We start from the raw sequence: 19,534 nt of genomic DNA, 5'->3' as shown, positions 1-19,534 counted from the left end.
TCAGCAGGGTCACATTCTCTGCCAAAAAAATCATTATTAACGAAATTGTTTTTATTTTAGATGATATTTGGTGATTTGGAGCCTTTTCAATTTCAATTGTAGTTCAAAACACCTTAAAATATTATTTCTAAAGATTGATGCTGTACTGTTGAATTTTGTTTTGTGTGTATAGTTCTGAGATGAGTGTAATATACACACACACACATTTCTTTTCTCGGTGTGCTTGTGTATCTATACAATTAATGAGAGCATACAGAGGTGAGATAAAATAAATATTCACAATGATTGGAGAAGTGTAACAATACAGTTAGCAAGAGTATACAAATAACTCACAGGTGACAAAGCTCTTACCCTTTGGGTGGGAAGGTCATTACGCACTGTATCCTTCAAAAAAAAAAATTACTCCAGTAAAATAATGGAGGTAACCATTGTAATTTTCTCCTTGCGGCCTTATTTGTTTATGGTGTAAGTAGACGAGCCTTTACCCACTTATTAGAAAAATATTTGGACTTTTATCAACTTATCTGTGTGTGTCATAGGCTTGTGTTTAGACTTTGTCGTAAGTTTGTATGGTTATGGGGACATCCTGTTAGTAATGAGTTCCTCCCTTTAATTTAAAAATGCCGTTAAAATAGTAATCCTCCCCTAAGCCTTGATGCTTATGCAAGTTGACTCATGTCAGTTGTCTCATGCAAGCTTTGGGGCTTCTGGAAGCTTCCAGTGGCTTTTTTGGTATAGATAAATGGGAAATGTTATCCCAGATAGCTTTAATGGATGATATGCTAGAAAAAGGATGGTGGGTATTGGGGGGTTGCATTTTTACGAACTGGGGGAAATGACCCTCCAGGGTCGTCATCACCAGCCAGCCGAGCTGCATCAAGACTGACTTGTCCAGTGTAGTACCGTTTTTTTCAGAAAATAGCTCTCAAACAGATTATTGAATGGTAATGGATCTGTCTAGGAAAACACGCCTGTTGAAACAGATGTCAACTTTAGACAGATGCAATACTCTTTTACTGAAGTAGGTTCTGCCGGGGCTGAGCACTTCCCCCAAATATACCGAATATAATTGGCACCTTGTTTTCACATTTTTTCTGTAATGCACTGAAGTTTCCTTATGGCTGCTTTTCATCACCATAGGAATTGGCAGCATATTTTACAGCTGTGCAGCCCTTTGTTAACTTAATATTTATTTTTTGTTAAGTTAGTTTTAAAAGAGCAATTTATAAGGCAGTTTACTGCTTTTATAGAGCAATTTATATTGCTATGTGCTGGTTAATATAATTTTTGTAAAATGACTGCTCCATTCTAAAATGCAAGTACTCTAGTTGCACCTTGGCACCTTTCCATTACTTGAAGGGATGTAGCTTTTATGCTGGGTTGGTTTCCTCTTGACAGAGTTTATGTATCTTTGAAGAAAGAAGTGGTGTAGTATTCTAATGCTTTTGTTTTATATAGTTGTTAACTGTCTTTTTAAGATGATGCAAGAGAGAGTCTATTTAAAATGATAATTTCATTGCAGTAATGTGTTGAATGTATATGGTGCCCTTTTTCATCCTGATAGACCCAAGCAGCTTTGCCTTTAGATGTATGACATCCCTGAAATCAGCCGCCATTCAGTAGCATGGCAGACATTTTGCACACAGCAAGCTGCACGGTAGTGCTGAGTTCAGGTCAAACCTTTGTGCCACAGGATTTTTAATGTCCATGTAGAGCTGACAGGGAATAAGGTTTTTAAAATCTAGTCCTAAGGACCCCAACATAGTTCTGATCCGAGTCTAAGCTGAGAGAGACATGTAAATAGAGGTTATAGAAGAGAGAAAAAGAAATAATGTTTTCTTTATACACAAGATTCACAGTAGACAGCACAGCAAAAACAGGTCTTTAAAAGTGACTTACACACAGACAATGTAAAAGCAGCAGAAATAGTCTGAACAGACACATACCTAATATCTAATATCTGGTCATGTTCAAAAGATGAATTAAAAATAATAGTAGGCACTGTGTTTTTTCCCCAAATGTCACTGCTAAGTTTTGTGCCTTTGCAGTCACCATTTTCTTAAAATTTTTCTCGACATGGTTGATCTATGAAAGACCCCACAGAAAGAGAGGAAATGAATCAAGTTCTACCAATGTGGACAGGTGTAAAGTTACCTACATGTGAAATTGTTTGCCTCAGTCTTATGCCATGTGTAAGTGACTCCAGTGAGGCTGCTCATCTACTTAAGTTTATGAACATGTGTAAATATCTGTATCAATAAATAACCATCATCAGTATCAAGGTCTTAATTTCTCTGGTCCAAATCTCCTAAAAAGGATTATGCCCCAACCATAACCATATTGCGTCATGTGAAGTACAGGTTACCCTCGCCAACCACTGGGGTTAGGTTCCTGAAAGTTCAGGGGTTGACAAAACCGTGGTTGGCAAGACAGAAAGCTTATGGAGAAAATGGCAGGTGGTGGGCTGATGCATGGCCACGGAAAACCGTGGCTACTCAAAACTGTATACCATGCTAGCTAAAATGGTATATAGAGTATTAATTGTGGATACTCAAAAACGTAGTTGGCGAGGGAAACCTGTACAGGTACCTTGCTGCCTGCTGTAACAGTGAAATCACTCTGCTGGATGACAGATCTTGTATTAATTAAAAATGGAGCTTAGCTTAGAAAAATAAATTAACTTTTTATTTTTATATGATTGCAAAGCAGTGCTGTCTGTCAGTATTTTCACAACCTGTATTTACCCTTTGAATGAAAATATAGAGACTTCATATATACATATCTATATTATATATATAACACCCATGGAGTCACTTTCTATTTTAAAGTATGCTAAAAATGACAGCCTTTTTGAGAATTCCTACTTAACCTTCCCACTCCCCTGCCCTAAAACGTACATACAGTAACTGCAGAGTGGGAAGATTAATTTTAAAAAATAGAGAGCTTTAAAATCCTTGCCTGTGATCAGTAGGAAAGAGAGAGTGAACAGAATGCAGTATTAATTTCAACAATTAACCCTTCATTGTCTTTTATACTTAATACTTTGGGAGGCCAGTGGAAAAATATTTATCCTCAGTTGCTATTTGGCTTAGACTATATCTGGCTATTTTTCCCCTAAATGTGACTGTCTGTAGTTTAGAATCCTAGGCAAAAATAACTTTATTTTGTGACTGGTAAAAGATGAAACATATTTGACTGACAATGTTGGAAATAAGTGATAAGAATCTTTAACGGATCTATCAATCAAAACAGCAGTTTTATTTCTTGTATTATTAGCTCCTGAGGCTTTGCTGCAGCGTGTGAGAGGTAATTTCTTACTGTAGGCTTTTCTTACTGTGCACTTGATGTACTTTCTGGGGTGGGCGGTGAAAACTGTACATTTTATTTTTGTTTTCAGTGTTTCAGTCATAAGGTTTTGATGATCTCAGCTTGTTCCTTCAGCAGTTATGTCTGGCTATGATCTGAGGAATCTTCGTAGCCCGCTGGGGTAATAGGAAACATAGCTCATGGTAGATCTGGTTAATTTTATAGACTTAAAAAACAGTAAAAGAGAAAAAGGCCTGATCTTGTAACATTTTATAAAAACAAAAAAACCCAGAAAATCCTGAGAATTTCAAAGCATCCTTTTCTTTTCATAGCTTCCCATTAGGGCTCTATATACATTTTACAGAAAAGGCTCTAGGTTCAGTTTATGAAGCACATTTGAATTGTGTTATGTTTCTGTTACTTTATAATCCCAAAATGAATCCTGGTTATGCTTTTTTGGAAGCTCTAGTGGCCAGAGCACAGGGCGATGAACCAGGAACTCCTGACTTGTATGAATTCTTGGTTCTGGGCATTAAGGCCTGTGGTGTTAGATAACTGCTTAATAGTAGTAGCAGATTCTGGGGACCGGGAAGTACAATTTGGGAAACACAGCACAACAGTAGAGAGAACAGGTTTTTTGAGTGATTGAATACAAACTTATATCTCTTTTCATGTAGAGAATGTTTTTCCCCCCACAACTTCATTACAGAAAGAATGGAGATCCAGGCCCAAAGACATCAAACATTTATGCGCATGCATATTTTTGCCTAAATCTAAGGTCTTGTGTAAACACTTAGCCCAGGGGTGGGCAAAATGCAGGCCGCATGCAGCCTGCCAGGCCATTCCACCCAGCCTGTGGAACCCATAAACATTTAGAAAAGTAATATTTATCTGCCCCTGGCTGCCTGTCTTGCAGCCCTCGATGGCTTACCAAAACTCAGTAAGTGGCCCTTCGCCTGAAATAATTGCCCACCCTTGACTTAGCCTTAAATCCAAATAGAGTGTTCGCCTACAAACATGATTTTCATAGGAGGGGTAAGTCTTAATGAAAAAAATAACAGTTTTAGCTTCCTCTTCAAAAATGAAGTTTATTTGCTATCTATGGGGACTTTTTACCACCTTTAATTTTCCCTGAGCGTGAGGAAGGATGCGTGTGCCCGAAAGCTTGCAGAAAAAGATACATTTTTTGGTGTTTTCTTAGTTGGTGTAATAAAAGGTATCATCTCTGAACAAAAAGCTCTAGAGTTTTGCATTTCTTTTTAGACCACCACAGCTACTAAGTACATCCCTAAAATAATAGTTTGGCATTTTCATACTGAGCTCTTGATAGGAACCAGTTTTGACCAACTGAGATTTTTTTTTTAAATGTACTAGGTAATGCAAGTAATGGATTATAATGAACATAATTTTGGAAAATAAAGGAGGAGTAATATTTTGTGTATTATTTGAACGGTATAGTACATGGAAAATGAGTTTGTAAGCATGTAGTCAAAGGTGAATTAAAGTTCATTGTTAAAGGGATGCTGGCTGGTTAAAGCTGCATGTGTAGATCAGATGCATGTGTAGATACTGTTTTTAAGAAATTTCTGTCGTTGTTTTAGATAACTTATTAGACTACCACAGATGCAAAAATTTAATAAAACCCAGTTTTTTCTAGACCTTTAAAATTGTCAGTTTCTTCTTTTCACAGCATTCAACTTGATAAAAATAAATTAGTCTGTTTCAGCACAGATCTGCAGATATAATGTGCCAGTCTGTCCCTTCAGAAAAGCTGTAGCAAGAACCAGTAAGAGATGACAACTCTGCCGGCTTCTCTCCACGGTTCCCACTAGAGTATTCTAGCAGAGATGAGATAGTAGAAGTTGTTCTCCCGAATTCTGAGAGATGGGGGAGGGGAGGGACGGGACTGGGAGGAGGCTGAAGCCTACAGATCCTGGAGATGCATGCAGAGGCCTTTTATATTCAGTGTGCCACCCAGCTGCCTGGGGGTCCCCCTTATCCCCTGTTAGCGCAACACTATAAGGAACAGTGTTGACAGGGCATTTGGGCACAGGCGGTTCCTCAGCATAGGGGTATTCCACACAGAAGGTCATGCCACAGTTAGAGTCCTTTCCCCTAGCTGATTTCTTTGGGAGAGAGAGGGAATAATGTCTGCTATTGGATCTATTCTCCCAGCCTGTCCTCTTCCCTAGACATATATCCCCCTGTTGGAATCTTGATACACAGGGAAGGATCTATGCACAGAGGGAAGCCTCTGCAATCAGCTCCAAAAGGGGCCTGATTTGACCCCCTCAGAAGGCTTAAACAACACCAGTTCTGCCAGAGGAAAAATAAATGAGATAAACCAGAAGCATTGATATTTATTTCTGTTGCTCAGAGGTTTTGTTAAAAAAAAATAAATTAATTAAATTATTTAAAAAATCGTTAGTTTGTGGCTTTGATTGACTAGACGTCCTTTTATTTCTGTGGCCCTTTAATAAATAGCATATTTTCTTGCATATAACCTGCACCTTTTTCCCCAAAACCCCACACGTAAAAATTGGAGCATATATGCCAGGAAAAGGGCTCCACACAGGCCCAGAAATGTAGTGGCAGGCTGAGGGAAGAGTGACAGCACTGTCGCGACTCTGAGCCATAGTAGTTAACACGGCTACCGCTGCTTCTCCCTACTTCCCACTGTGCCCCCCCAGCAAATTTCTCGACCTGTGGGGACCCCACCTCTCCAACTGCATGCTGGAGTAGGCCAGTGTGTTGGGTTGGTCTTCAGCCAGAGCACTGGGTCCAATCCCATACGCTAGCTCCTGAACCACATGCCAGGTTGGACCTGGCAAATGGTTCAGAGCCATCACACAGTCCTGGACGTAGCACATGGCTCCACAGCCAGTGCCCAGCATCAGACCCACATATACAGCACCAGTGCCGATATGCCAAATTGAGCCCTGCTGTGTGACTCAAAAATACAGTCTGTCCTCTATTTGGGGGACATGTTGTATGCAAGAAAATAAGTAAGAGAAAAATTAAGATGTTTTGAATGTGATATGTTTGTAAACTGGGACAACATGGCTGTCAAGCAATCTTCTGTAGGCATAAAAATATACTAGTTAGAAGTGCTACATCAGTCACAGCTACTTGTTGCATAATAAAAGTATGGCAGTCATATTTAAACAGTTAAGAATATAGGGAGTAGATTAAATACAGAAATACAAGATCTTATAGCTCTTCCAGTTTTTGTTTTTTTTTTAGTGTTAGCCATTGTAACAGGATATTTTAAACCATACAGATATCCAGTGCTTTTTCCATCTTGCTAAATTCTGATTGAAATTAATGTATGTCAGTTAGTTACAGTGTAGACTGGACACCAACACTGGTGTTTGTTCCTAGTTGTTGCCACCCAAAGGCCAATGCATTTTTGTGTGGCAACTACATTAAAATGTATAGTTGGGTTAACATGTAATAAAATGTGACTAAAAATTCCAGGGTGGACATATTCCAAGACGTTAGTGTTTACTGTAGCTTATGGTATTTTAGCACACAACTTCACCTGAGATTGGAGGGTAGATGATGAATCTGCCTCTTAATTCTTTCTTTCTTTTGGAAGCAATGTGTTAAACATAGCTGCAAAACAGATGAATATATTAGGGCAGTGGGAAGTAAAAGAAGAGAGCAAACAGTATTTCTAATTAAAAGTGCCTTTTAAAAATACCTATTTCCGTGGACAATCTGTTATCTGCATCTAGTTATCATCCTGTGTTCGTTTTCTTTGTTCTTTTTGCCTGCATTCCTTGTCCCACATCAGGGCTTGTTAAAATATTTCAAAACCTGCTGAAGGATTTGGTGTTCGCTGATGTCTACTGGCAGCAGATGCTGAGTCATTGATACAAAAATTAGCATTTTGATATGAGAGCAAAGAGCAGTAGTAACAGGGTTTTTCAATTTTCAGTTTAGAAAAAAAGTTCCTTCTATTGTGGGCTAGGCAAGCTCACTGAAACCAGTAGGTAAGTAGAAAAAACTGTTGGTTTGGATGTTGGTGATTCTGTGCTCTTTTATTTATTTTTAAATGTTTCAGAGGTAATAAAACACTTTCCAAGAGTCTAAATGAGATGTCATGAATTTGATTTTTAGGGGGGAAGGGAATTTATTTCTGTGGTTGTTGCTTAATCAACATGTATTCTGCCACTTCACATCAGCTTCTGTCCTTTCCAAGCGAATTAGTTCTTTGGGCAGCACGTCAAGAGGAAGTGTATTGTTCTTGGCAGGGCACTTGAATTTCTAATTACCGGATTCCTGCCTTAATTGCAATTACCTGGACACCCAGGCAGGGTGAACTTTTGGAAAAGAATGTAATTAGTGCAAAAGAAACCTTCCTGCCAACTGCTTGTCTGGATACCTACACTAAGCAGAACCTTGATAAGTTCACATCTATAAAGACAGCCTATCAATCCTTACAGAAGTTGCCCAAAGCTCTTGTATGTATGGTGTAAATATGTATCATCATTGTGCAGCCATAAATATGATGTGAAAGTTAAAGGAAACGCACTTGCTGTTTCATGCCCCTCACTTTGTTGAGAGGGAAAAAGGATGGAAAGGGATTGATACAAAGGCAAGCCATGTCTAATAACTCCATGCCTGCACCATGCGGAAAAGATGTTTCTTGGTTGCAGGATTTGTTATGGGGAGCTGTCCTAGCAAGGGTTCCTCCATATTTGACTAACGAGAACCTCATAGAATAATTCTATCCAAACAACAAAAAGCAAACATGTTAGGTTTATTATTTGCTTCCAGGAACACCCACAATACAGTGTTTATGCTATACAAATTGAAAAAAGGCTCAAAACAAGGTCTCTAAATCTGTGTAAAGATTACAAAAGGTATCAGTGTTAAGCTGGTGTGAGGGCCTTTCAACATCTGCTTACAGTAGACCATTTAGCAGAATTTACTGAAACCACTTGGGAGATGCTTGGAACTACAGGGCACATAAAGAGCAAGACAGGTTAACTATCTTGAGCTAATCTTGAGTGTGCCCTTGTGCTGGCTCTGAAGAAAATTAAATATAAATGGTGGTAAATGTAGAGAAGGAAATTAAAAAAATTATTACTGTTTAGGCTCTTAGAGATATTACAGTGGCTGAGAATATGTTTGTTTAATCATGTTCTCTGATTAATTCAGCTCTCAAATACAGTGATGTTGCCCTGAAAATGAAAGCCTTTTACGTTAAAGCATATTCTGTGCACTGGCTAGAGTGTTTGAGGCTTATGGGGGTTTTTTAATTCAAAAAAGGAGGCAGAAATAGTGATATGATTGACCCTCAGGAGGTCAGGTGGACAGACTGTCTCCATGGTGGCAGCCAGTTGCAGCATATCTTTGTCACTTATTGATGGACTGAAAATAAGAGAAGCTATCAGATAAAAGTGCTTTCTGTTTTTATAGACAGAGTTATAAAACTGCTTTGTTCTTTAGAAAATCCAGTTTAAGAGCACTTCAAATGAAGTGCTCAAGTGATAGGCTCCCCAAGCACAAGTAATGGTGAAAGTGGAAGTGTTGTGATCAGGAGGATGTTGTAATAAATTGTTTTGGCTGCTTGTAAACAAGGAGAGGTAGAGGGAACAGAGGTAAGCTAAGGTAGCAAAACAACCCTGGTAAAGAGTTACCTGATTTAAATTCAGCTTACACTGATTTTCAGGTTGGTCACTAGTACATCCATTTGTCTTTTATTAACAAAATTCTTTCTTTTCATAGGAAATGGCTGGTGGCAGAAACCTGTTTCAGCCGGGACTGGTCGCAGATATATAAAATCAATTCACTTAGATTCAGAGGCTTGTTGCCCATTCCTCAGCTTTGCCAAAACAGAAAAAAAGGATCAGTAAAATGCATTGTGAAGTAGTTTGTGAGAATCTCAAGGTCACCTAGAGACAGACTGCCCATTGCAGTAGTAGCTTGTAAATTTGCGGGGGGGAAGCTTTTGAAAGCCTGAAAATCATATATTATTTTCGTATATATTTTGTCTCCCTTGTTCTCCATCTAAGTTTAGCACATGTTAAATAGTGTGTTCTAGGCGCAGCAGGAGGTACAGTCACCATGTCTTTGCTTCTTTACCTTTGCCCATCCGTTATGTTATTTAGGTAGCAGCCTAAAGAGGTCACACACGGTTTTTTGTGTGCACATCAAAATAATGGCCTTCCCCCTTTTTCTCTGTTTTTGGTGATAGAATGATGGTTTTATATTCATTCTTTCTCTTTGTGAAACATCAGACACATATGTATAAGTCTATGCATGTGTGAGAGAGAGATGCACGCACATAGCCATTTGCCTAAGAGTGCGATTTTGGGTGCTTAGAGGGGCCTGCGTTTCAGATGCACAGTGGTTAGCACCCTCAAGAAATAAGGTCTCAGGTTGATCATTTTAAGTTGCTAGTGATTTTGGAAAATTTTGTCCAGGAAGATGACTAACAGAATCTGGAGATCCTGTAAAACCATGGAACCTCTTGTACAATATTCTTTGAAAATGGACAAGGGAGGGGGAAATTCCTTTTTTTAATCACTATACAGAAAATTTAGATGACCACATCACCACAGGATTCTTTTCATGTTTTAATTTTGCTGGTACTTAGAGCAGTAAACACCCAAAGACAGTTGTACGTGTGGATATTTCTGCCCTCCTTGGTTCACGGCAGCTTTTAACCCAATCTGAACTCAGCTGATCAGAGTAGCAGTGGTACTAGCCAACACTAATGGAAGACGCTCCAAATACTTAGCTACAACCATTAGCTTAAGGATTGCCACAGCCCTGTAGGTACAATATGTCCCTGGTGCTGTATTTAGTATAGGGGCAGACAATTATTTTGGATGGAGAACTGCTTAATGAGGTTTGGTGAGCTTTTGAGAGCCGCATGGGTAGCCCTGCCCCTTGATAGTTGCCCTTCCCCCTGGTTGCCATCTTGGAACAGGCTGCGCTTCTCACCCCCATGCACAACACTGGGCATGCCTGCCTGTGCCAAGCATGAGCACCCCGAGTGCCTCTATGTGATGCTGCAGAGGCTGTGCGTCATGGGGAGAGTGTGGGGGAGGTCCCCCCACACTCCCCCACCTGCCCTCACACCCACACCGTGCCTGGCCAAGTCCATGCTGCCTCCATGGGCTCCATGCTGCCACCAGGCCCACGTTCTGTGCTCCCACCCAGCTGCAGCTCCTCTCTGCCCCCACCACTTCCCTGCCTGCTGCCTGGAGCAAGCAGGATGCCAGGAAAGCCGAGCAGGTCCCCCAGCAGCTACAACAGTGGCAACAGCAGCCCCACCTAGAAGCTGCATCCTAGCCAGGCTGGGCCCTTCTGCCCACGATAGTGGGAGCAAGGTGCAGTAGGGTATGTTGTTGAGGGTGTGTATATGTGGGCACCTTGTTCCCAGCCTTGTGGGCATGAGGGCTGGGTGGGATACAGTTAGTTGGTGGGCACCGTGGGCCAGATGAAATTCCTAGCAGGCTGGATCCAGCCCACGGTCTGTATTTTGCCCACCCCTGACTTAGCAGCAAAATTTGATCTCTTGTACAAGGTTGCTGCACACCAGCATCCCCTCAAAGCTTACTGTTTTGCAGGGCTCGTGCTTTTATAATTTATACATTTGCAGGCAAGGAGAAATATTACTTCCTTTTTTTCCTTTAAGGGAGTAAAAAGGAAAGTAACTTTTGTTTTTGGGGGGCAGGGGGTTTCAGATTTTTCTTTCCATCCCCTCATCCCTATCTCCCCACTTACACCCCCAAATCCTTCCAGCTCAAAAATAAATAATGTAATTCATTGTGTGAGACTGCAGGAGGAAAAAAAAAAAATCAGGAGTTGTACGCATTGAGGGTACAAAAAGATAGGAGAGGAAAACAACACTTTTAAGTTACATTTTTACGTTTCATGGTAAGGGTAAATTAAGGTGCAGAGTTCAAAAGTGAAAGTGAAATTAATCTGGAAAATCTTTCTCTTCTCTGTACAGCTATAGAAAGATAGTCTTAACCTCACTGCTTAAAATCATGTTGTGTGTAAGATGAAGTGTTTCAAAATAATGAAAGCTTCTTCACAGTGGAATGGCGAATGTTCTTGACTTTCCAGTTATTAAAAGTGATAAAACAAGTCCAACTCTCTTAAAAGTGAACCAGAGCTGTTTGTCCTAGAGGGACTGCTGGTTCTGTACCTAACCTAGAATATATCTTCTCTAGCATGAATATCTCTGTGCTTGCTAACATGAATGAAGAGGACAATTTGCACTTTGCTTTCTTTTATTTTGAATTCAAAGGCCATCTCTAATTGATGGAGGGTTCCTTTATGATGCACTTATTTTCAAATACATCGTGCACTGCTTGTGCTGCCCCTTGTCTTCACGGATGTGTTGGTCTTTGACCCAGAACTGGTAAATGAACCCTGCAGGGAAATCATTAGAGAATTGGAGCAGTTGTGGGGGGGGGAACAAGGGTCAAACCATTACCTCCCCGTAGGAACTTCTACTTAAATTGGACTTCTTGCTTTTCTGAAAGCAGGTCAAGTGTCAGGGAGGGTGGAAATAGGTAGGTACAAGCCAATATAGACCATGGGCCCAATTCAGTTGTTATCTTTGGCCTGAAAAAAAAAGCAAGCCAGATGGGGTTGGTTTAAAGTGGTGATAGGATAGTAATGATTTTTTCTTTTTTTTAATCATGAATTAGCATACCGACAATCCTACAGGAGTCAACGTTTTCATTTTCCCCTTTTGGGATTATTCTGTAGGGTTTTTTTGGTCATTTGCCTAGAATCATCTGTACTCTTATCTTTTTTAATCTTTCCCCTGTTGCTCTCTCCTATCAAAAAATGATGAGCCAAATACTGCAGTAGGCAAATGTTTCAACCATTTTTATACTGGAAGTGCACGTCCCATTCTTGCTTTCTCCCTTCCATAACTGCAGTCTCCAAATTATACCTTTAATACTCCGAAAATTGATGAAAATTTGGAATGACCTTTTGCAGATTGCACAGCAGAATAAAATGTTTCTGGCTTTTAGAGAAAATCTCCGAAGTAGTGTGCCTAAAGCAGGAGAACGTATGTTTCATGTTGTGGAGGAAAAGGTCCCTCATGTGAATTTAGAGGTCCTGTAAACCTTGAAAATTCCTTTGCAACCAGAAAATATCCAAGTCAGACAGTGTAAAATATTGGAAGTTCAAGTTATCAAAAGTTCCCAAAGCAATGAGTGTTATAGTATTACGGTATGTCCAAAAGCTGGAGAGCAAAATAATTTGTGCTTAAAGAAAAGTAACTTCCCCTGCCAAATATGGGGGTCCCATTAGTATAATATCTAGATACTAAATTCCCCAACTTTACTGCCTTAATTAGGTACAGAACATTTTCTGACCTGTATTCAGAATTCTTCACTTTTTAAATATTTCATAGTGCCCAAAGGAATCGATACAAATGTATGGTGAAGGTAGTGGACTGAAACCCAGTTCTCTTTTTTTTTTTAAATTAGCCACTGAGTAGAAATTCTAGACAAGTAAACACATTTTGATTAAGGAAGATAGCACATGGGAAAGTGACTGAGAGAGTAAATAGTTTTTAAAAATATTGAAAGGAACAATATAGGAAATAAACATCTAGGTTCTATTTTGCTTTTGGAATACAGTTCACAGAAATGCTTGTACTCGAGATCAACAACAAATCAAAAAGACACCAGGAGCTCAGAACTCTACAAGAAACTATTTATCATATTCAGCTGCACAGGGACCCATCATTTGATGAGAACTGTGCTAGATCACAGATGGTATACTTCATGGGTTATGATTTCACAAAATGGACTGTCTTCACAATTTGGTTCTCTTATATCTTACTCTTGGGAATCCTGTGGATAAGTGACAAACCAAATGTAAAGGTTAGTGCTTTTATCTTTTAAAACTGTTTAATATGGCCTTTTTGTTTTGAGGAGGAAAAGAGAACATTTGTGTGTACCAAAGAAAGGAAAATGTGATGTTGTAAAATAGAACTTTTGTCTAGTCACACACTGTTATGCTGTCTGTTATGATTGTCGGTTCCTTTGAGCAAGGAACGAGTCTTTGGGGCCTGTATAACAGTGAGCATGCCATATAACACATAATCAGTAAAAGGTTTTTTGTTGCAATTCACATCCAAAGTATGATTCACAGTGGTGATAGCAACAATGTGTGTTTATTTTATTTCTGTTTGGAATTCAGATTCAATTGTTGTCAACATTCACTATGAAGGTGAGTGTCAGGACTGGGACTGAGCAAGTTCAAGCCAGTGCAAGAAATCAGAGAATTGAGAAAATATTAGGAATTTGAAGAGAATGTCCTAGAAATGTACTGCATTTATTCGAATACCACCTAAAGCTTTTCCCTAAAAAATCAGCCATCCAAAACTGGGGGAAGTATTTTGAGCAAGGAAGATGTTTTTCATACCAGAAGGGAGGCTTGGGGATGCCGGGATGGCTGCCAGAGCCTGGCTCTATCCCTGTGGCATGGAGGAGAGAGGTGGAGTTCCCCCCTCAGCGTCACTCACCTCCCCTTTTTGCTTAGTCAAAAGCTAGAGGTTTAACACTGTCATAGCCACCCGCTGAATTGGCAGCAGCTTATGACTGAGTAGCTCCCAATTTGGCAATGGCTGTGGCAAAGTTATACCTCCAGTTTCTGGTTGAGCAGAAAGAAGAGGGCAAGTGATGCTGGGAATTAGTCTACTTTTCCCCTGCTCCATGCAGCCAGAATTCAGTCCTGACTAAAAAAAATCACTCCCTAGCCCCTTCATTCTGCTCTCCCAACATAAGGCCTGTGCATTGTTTGAGGGGTGGGTGGAGAAAATACGGTAAAAATGGCTCCGTTTCTATACTCTGGAGGCAGCATTGCAGTGTATCCTGTGATTAGACTATACCCATGTCTCATGGTGGAGGAAGATGAGAAAGTGACCAGCTGGAATCCATTATCTTTTATTTCTGCTTCTTTCACTTCCAGCAGCACTTTCCTGTAAAAGCAACCTGGAGCTGAGAAGAACACATTTGCTGCAGTAACGAAAGAAGTCTATTCTTGGAATGTCTTCAGTTCCGTGTCTAGTAGCAGCTTTACCTAAACGGCTAAGCAGTTTGGAAAATAGCTCCTTGCATACCAGTTGTTGGAATGGAAAGAATGGCCTGCTTTGATGCTAACAGCTGTCCTTGTTACAGAATACGCAGTATTCAAAACACATTTTCAGGGTAGCCAGGAATGTTGTTACAAAAAGACAACCTTGGTCTCAATACAGAAAATGTGTGGACTGATTTGCTATTCTTTTTTAGTATACCTATGGAGCATTTTGTTTGGAAGAGGCTGCTCCACGTTTTGATGTTGTTAATAATGAGCGTTGCATAATGAATGGCTGCAGTATTAAGAGAAGCAGTTCTCTGAACACTATCCCCTTTTGTAACGCATCAGTATTCGCAACCTAACTGCCTTAGCTGGGAGATGACAGCCTAAAAATAAAGGCAAGTCAGCAATAGAGGGTGGAAAATATGGTTTTGCCTAAGCCTTTCTTAAACAATGTCTCTGTGTAGTATATGTGATTTTTCTTGGTAGTCAGTAGAATTTATGTTTTAAAAGACCAAGAATTTAGATGAGATCTAGATCATCACAGTGATAATGTGGGTCAAATTTCAGGCCTTAAAAAGGTTGATATGTCCCTTTAATTAATTTCACTTAATGTCTGTCAAGGTAGGATGAAACAATAGAGGGGAGCACTGTACCGTTTGCAGAAAAGTGGTGTGTTTGTGTCTTTTCCCTATTATCTTCTCATTAGGAGGTGTGATTGAGCAATGTCCTTCCTGCTGCTCTATCAAAGCCCTCATGATATAATAAAGAGTATTAAATATCTGTAGCCATATTATAACCCTTGAATTGATAATAGACTGGCAAAAGGCCTGTCTGTCTTTTATTTTTGTTTTAGTGAAGTCATGAGCTTGCCACGTTTCTCCAAGTCCTTATACATCTACTCCAGGTTTGTCCTAATGGCTGCCCAGAGGCTCCTGCCCAGCTACCAGTGGCCCCCTTCCACACCGCATCCCCCAGTGTTGCTCCTGCTGTGGTGGCGGGGTTAGTCAGCTCCTCCACACTCCTGCAGCTTCTGTTTCCTGCAACCACTCCTTGGGACAGGTACTTGTGCTGAACATGTGACAAAGACAAGAGCCTGGCTGCCCATAATACAGGTGGGCGGCATGTGTGGCCAGGAGGGGCAGAGGTGCTGTGCATGCAGTGGAGGAGAGCTGGGCTGCCTCAGGGAGGAGAGGGCCACCCATTGCTAGTGGTGCTTGGACCTGTGGTCCACAGTATGTGGCCCCTAACTACCCAAAAGTTGCAGAGCCCTGCTCTGTTCCAGCATAGATGCATTTCTGTAACAGATGTCCTCAGCAGGCTTTGATTTTGACCTCAGATCTGGAAAACCTCTCTACATGCTCATCCTGGGCTCAGTGCAAATGGACCACATTAAACTTACCGCCTCACTGGTTTCTTTTGCATGTATGTGAGGTGAGGTATCTTCTGCCTCTCCCCAAATTCTTCTTCACAGAATCTGCATGCAAAAGAAACATTATATTAATTTAGCCATTTTCTTATTTCTATCAGAAGATAAATACCTAGTACCTGACACTTTAACGACTTTCTCGCTTCTTTTTTCTACTTCGGCATCCCCCAAGACCAATAGTTACATCCTCACCCCTTTTCAGACTCTGCAGCAAAAGAAAGTTTGCACTAAGTGACATTTTATAATTGCAGTAATGATCATACAGCTGTGCTTTTCTGGTATTGTAACGCACGTCAGGATAAGTTTAGGAGCTCAGCTTCATTTCCTGCCCAGATGTAATTCTGATGACCGTTATTATAGTAAGAAGTACAGCTTCTTGTTCATTATGGCTGAAGTCTGACAGAGGCCTATGAGATGTAATGAAGACCTAGGTAAAAAGGATGTTACAGTTCTGGGTTAGCTCTGCCTAAGCTTTCTCGGTCTGGTGTGTGTGAGCACATGTGTTCAGATCTGTTAAAATAATTTTGGTATACAGTATTTGGGGTTTTTTCTTTCCGGAGTTAAGAAATGTTTTCTTTATTTATAAGTAAGTGAAATTCTGAGGAGGAGCTCTTACACTTAAATGAACCTGTGAGCAGCCCATAGAAAAGCAAGTGCCTGCAGCGCTAATAATGAGAACTGACAAGGCAATCCTGCTGTGTTTATTTATGACCTTCTGCCTTTGTTAGCTCTTGTGAGAAATTCCTCTCTAACCATAACAATATTGCTGGAGTTTGGCACTGTGCTGAGAAATCCTATCGAGCCCTGAGGCCCACTAACTGGCAGTGGTTCAGCTCATAACAGATTGGCATGATTGTTGAAATTTTTACATGTTTTTTTTTCTCTTTTCTTTCTCCTATACTTAATTCATAAATCTATTTGTTACATTCCCATGCTTGTTTATTTTGAAAAGCGCCCTTCAGAATTGTTAAGAGAGGTGTGGAGAAGTCCAGCATCATTCTTGATATTTTTGAGGTCTGTATGTGAATAATTCAAAGTATGATGATGATGATGGAGTCTGGTTTGATGGTTCTTCAGTCAGAGCTGTGTATAGTCAAAAGGCAGATAACTAAAAAGAGAGAAATTGAGCCTTACTTGTACAATTCTAATCTCTTTGACCTGACAGACCATCCAGAGACTAGAAGAGATGCTCAGGCAGCACCTGTACTGTATCTCTCTGCACTAAGTATTAAGAGCTGCCCTACAGGACTTGGAATAGAGCACAACTTGAATAGCACTTGGTGTTAAAAAAGTGTTTTTCTACTTCACTTGCAAATATTTTATATTGCAATGCCTTTCATAGTTTTCTTTGTAAACCTCTCAAGGAATGTTTATTATTCTTTCATTTTATGATAGTTGAGTATTTCCCCTTTCCCCAGTCTCCTTCTGTAAGCCTAGATAAAATGTAGAGACAACCAGAATGAAAATATTATCTTGAAGTGTTTGGGGTTCCCTTTATTTTTTCTGATAAGGAGAAACAGCTGCAACTTCCAAGAGATCCATTACATTAAGGCAGTTGAGAGGTCAGTTTGCTTATTCACTACAGAGCATCCTTAACTCTCTATGATTTGTTTATTAACAGATAAAGGAGAATACCATATTTTTGTTTCTCTATATTGCATATTCTGTTTGGCTTCATGTGTCTTTACAGTATATTTTTATTTTACTTTCCTCTCCCCAATTGGAATCTGAGAGCACATCTAAACTCTGAACTTCTTGGATGGATGTTACATGAACATCCAGTGATTGGGACAGATACCATTTCTGTTATGACATCAGGATACTTCCTTCACCCCACAACTTCTTGCCTGGATAGTTTGCAAAACCTAGTTGGGAAGAACATAGTGTACGTTTATAGATGCCCTTTTTGTGAACATTTCCTTTTTTAGAATTTTTCAAAAGGTATGAGTGACAAAGGGAAGTCTTAAAATGCATCCTTCCTACTAATCTGAGCCCTGAGACACTTCCATAGGGTTTCAGAAACCATTTCAAACTTGTGTAGGGATGTTAAAGGCTTATGAATTTTACACAAATCCATTGTAACCAAGTCATATCAAAGTATCCCACCGTTCTTGGAGCTGAATGGTTTTATACAATATATGCTTCAGACACTCCTGAAGAAAGGAATATTTACTATAAGAAAACGTGTGTTTCAAAATTCTGGTTTATTAGGGTAGGTGGCACTATCTAGCATTTGATGGAAAAGATCTGAAAGTTTATTTCCTATTATTATCGCTCTCTTTGATTTTACACTTGCTTTTTCTCTATATGACTTGAAAAGAAAAGTTGAGAGAGTTTGAACAAAGCTTTTGAGACATAATAATTTTATCATCGCTGTTGTGACCCATAAACTTCTTTTAACATCAGAAAAGAGTAGACTGCATGTGCATTTGTGACTAGCTCAACCCTTGCTTGCATGCACTTTACAAGTTACTTAATGTACAGACTCAATTGGGATGCTGAAAAATGAAAGAAGCTGAGGAGGAGGCAGGAGATCTTGTATGAGGATCAAAGCATGAGGTCCTCTATGACAATTGCCATTCAGTTCAAGATTTGGGGCTGAGTCTGCTGTCACTGTCGAGAAAGAATTGTGAGCTGGCAACAGTATTTGCCCCAATTTTGAGCTGCCCCAGTCAATCTTTTGTGCCTCCTCCCCTCACTCTTTTTTTCTCTATATCTCTGACACTGTATCTCCTGTGTGGTGACTTGGTGGTAGTTATCACTATTTTTATATTGTCCTCTGACCCTGTATTGCTTGTTCAGTTTCATGGAAAAGACATCCTTCTAAAACAGTGCTGCTCCTTGCTGTGTATATCGTGTTCCTCTCTGCTCCTTTAGTTAAATCAAATATTGAACATGAGAATTTATCAGAATTCTTATATTTGTAATCTTTTCACCTTATTTTTTGCATTATATATTGAATATTTTATTGAATTGAGGAATAGCAGTGACATAGCATAATACAAGCAGTCCTCGGACTTACGACGCACTTTGTTCCTGAAAACCACGTCTTAAGTTGAAATGTTGCAACTCGGAACCGATTTTCCCATAGGAAACAATGTTATAAATGGGGGATTCGTTCCTGAACCAAGACCTGATACCCTATTTTCACCAAAAATAACCCAGAATTTTGTATTCAATCAATTATAGATGAGTAATATAGCTACATTCATGTATTTATATTGTAAAAAGCAATCATATTGATTTGGAAGGACTTCTTTGAGGTGACTTTGTTGGACTTTTTGAAGGGCTTGGTTGGACTTTTTGAAGGGTTCTTGGCTAGAGTTTTCTCAGGAGTCTTGGCTACAGGTATTTCTGGAGTCTTGTCTGCTTTCTTAAAGAAAGTGTCCAAGGAAGTTTGGACAGATGTTCTCCAGGGAGATGGGCGATGCAGTGAACATGTTCGCAGACTGGATCAGAATTGACCCTATGTGCAGTACTTACAGCACCAGATCCAGCCTGCATCCCACACAAAGCACGCGCCAGTCCCTGGTACTTGCTGTGCATGCAGCATGTAGGGGTGGCACTGGGCATGCTCTGCCCATAGCACTTGGGCCTGACCTGGCACAGTGAGCAGCACAAGGGGTCAGTCTAGGATGCTACATGCAGCCCGGGACCCCTGGTTCACCCCATGTGCTGCATATAGCAGGTCCAGCCTGCACACCACATGAAATGCACAGGGCCAGGGCC

The 19,534-nt window shown here is 40.1% G+C and overlaps 1 protein-coding gene across 7 annotated transcripts in view; it reads left to right on the top strand.

Moving 5' to 3' along the window:
* Positions 1-19,534, top strand: part of ARID1B (AT-rich interaction domain 1B) — a 445,974-nt gene that overhangs the window by 276,085 nt on the left and 150,355 nt on the right. For 2 of the 7 annotated variants that reach the window (XM_025202635.1, XM_025202634.1), the window contains one exon: positions 12,933-13,178. The exons of the other annotated variants lie outside the window; for them this stretch is intronic. In XM_025202635.1, coding sequence (XP_025058420.1) covers positions 12,933-13,178 — 246 coding nt within the window. The remainder of the gene's footprint in view (positions 1-12,932; positions 13,179-19,534) is intronic. 7 annotated transcript variants of the gene reach the window in all.

This window comes from Alligator sinensis, unplaced genomic scaffold (genome assembly GCF_000455745.1).
Source record: "Alligator sinensis unplaced genomic scaffold, ASM45574v1 scaffold331_1, whole genome shotgun sequence".
Taxonomy (NCBI): Eukaryota; Metazoa; Chordata; order Crocodylia; family Alligatoridae; genus Alligator; species Alligator sinensis.
Note: the sequence above shows the minus strand (reverse complement) of the source record. Positions and strands in the feature narration are given on the sequence as shown.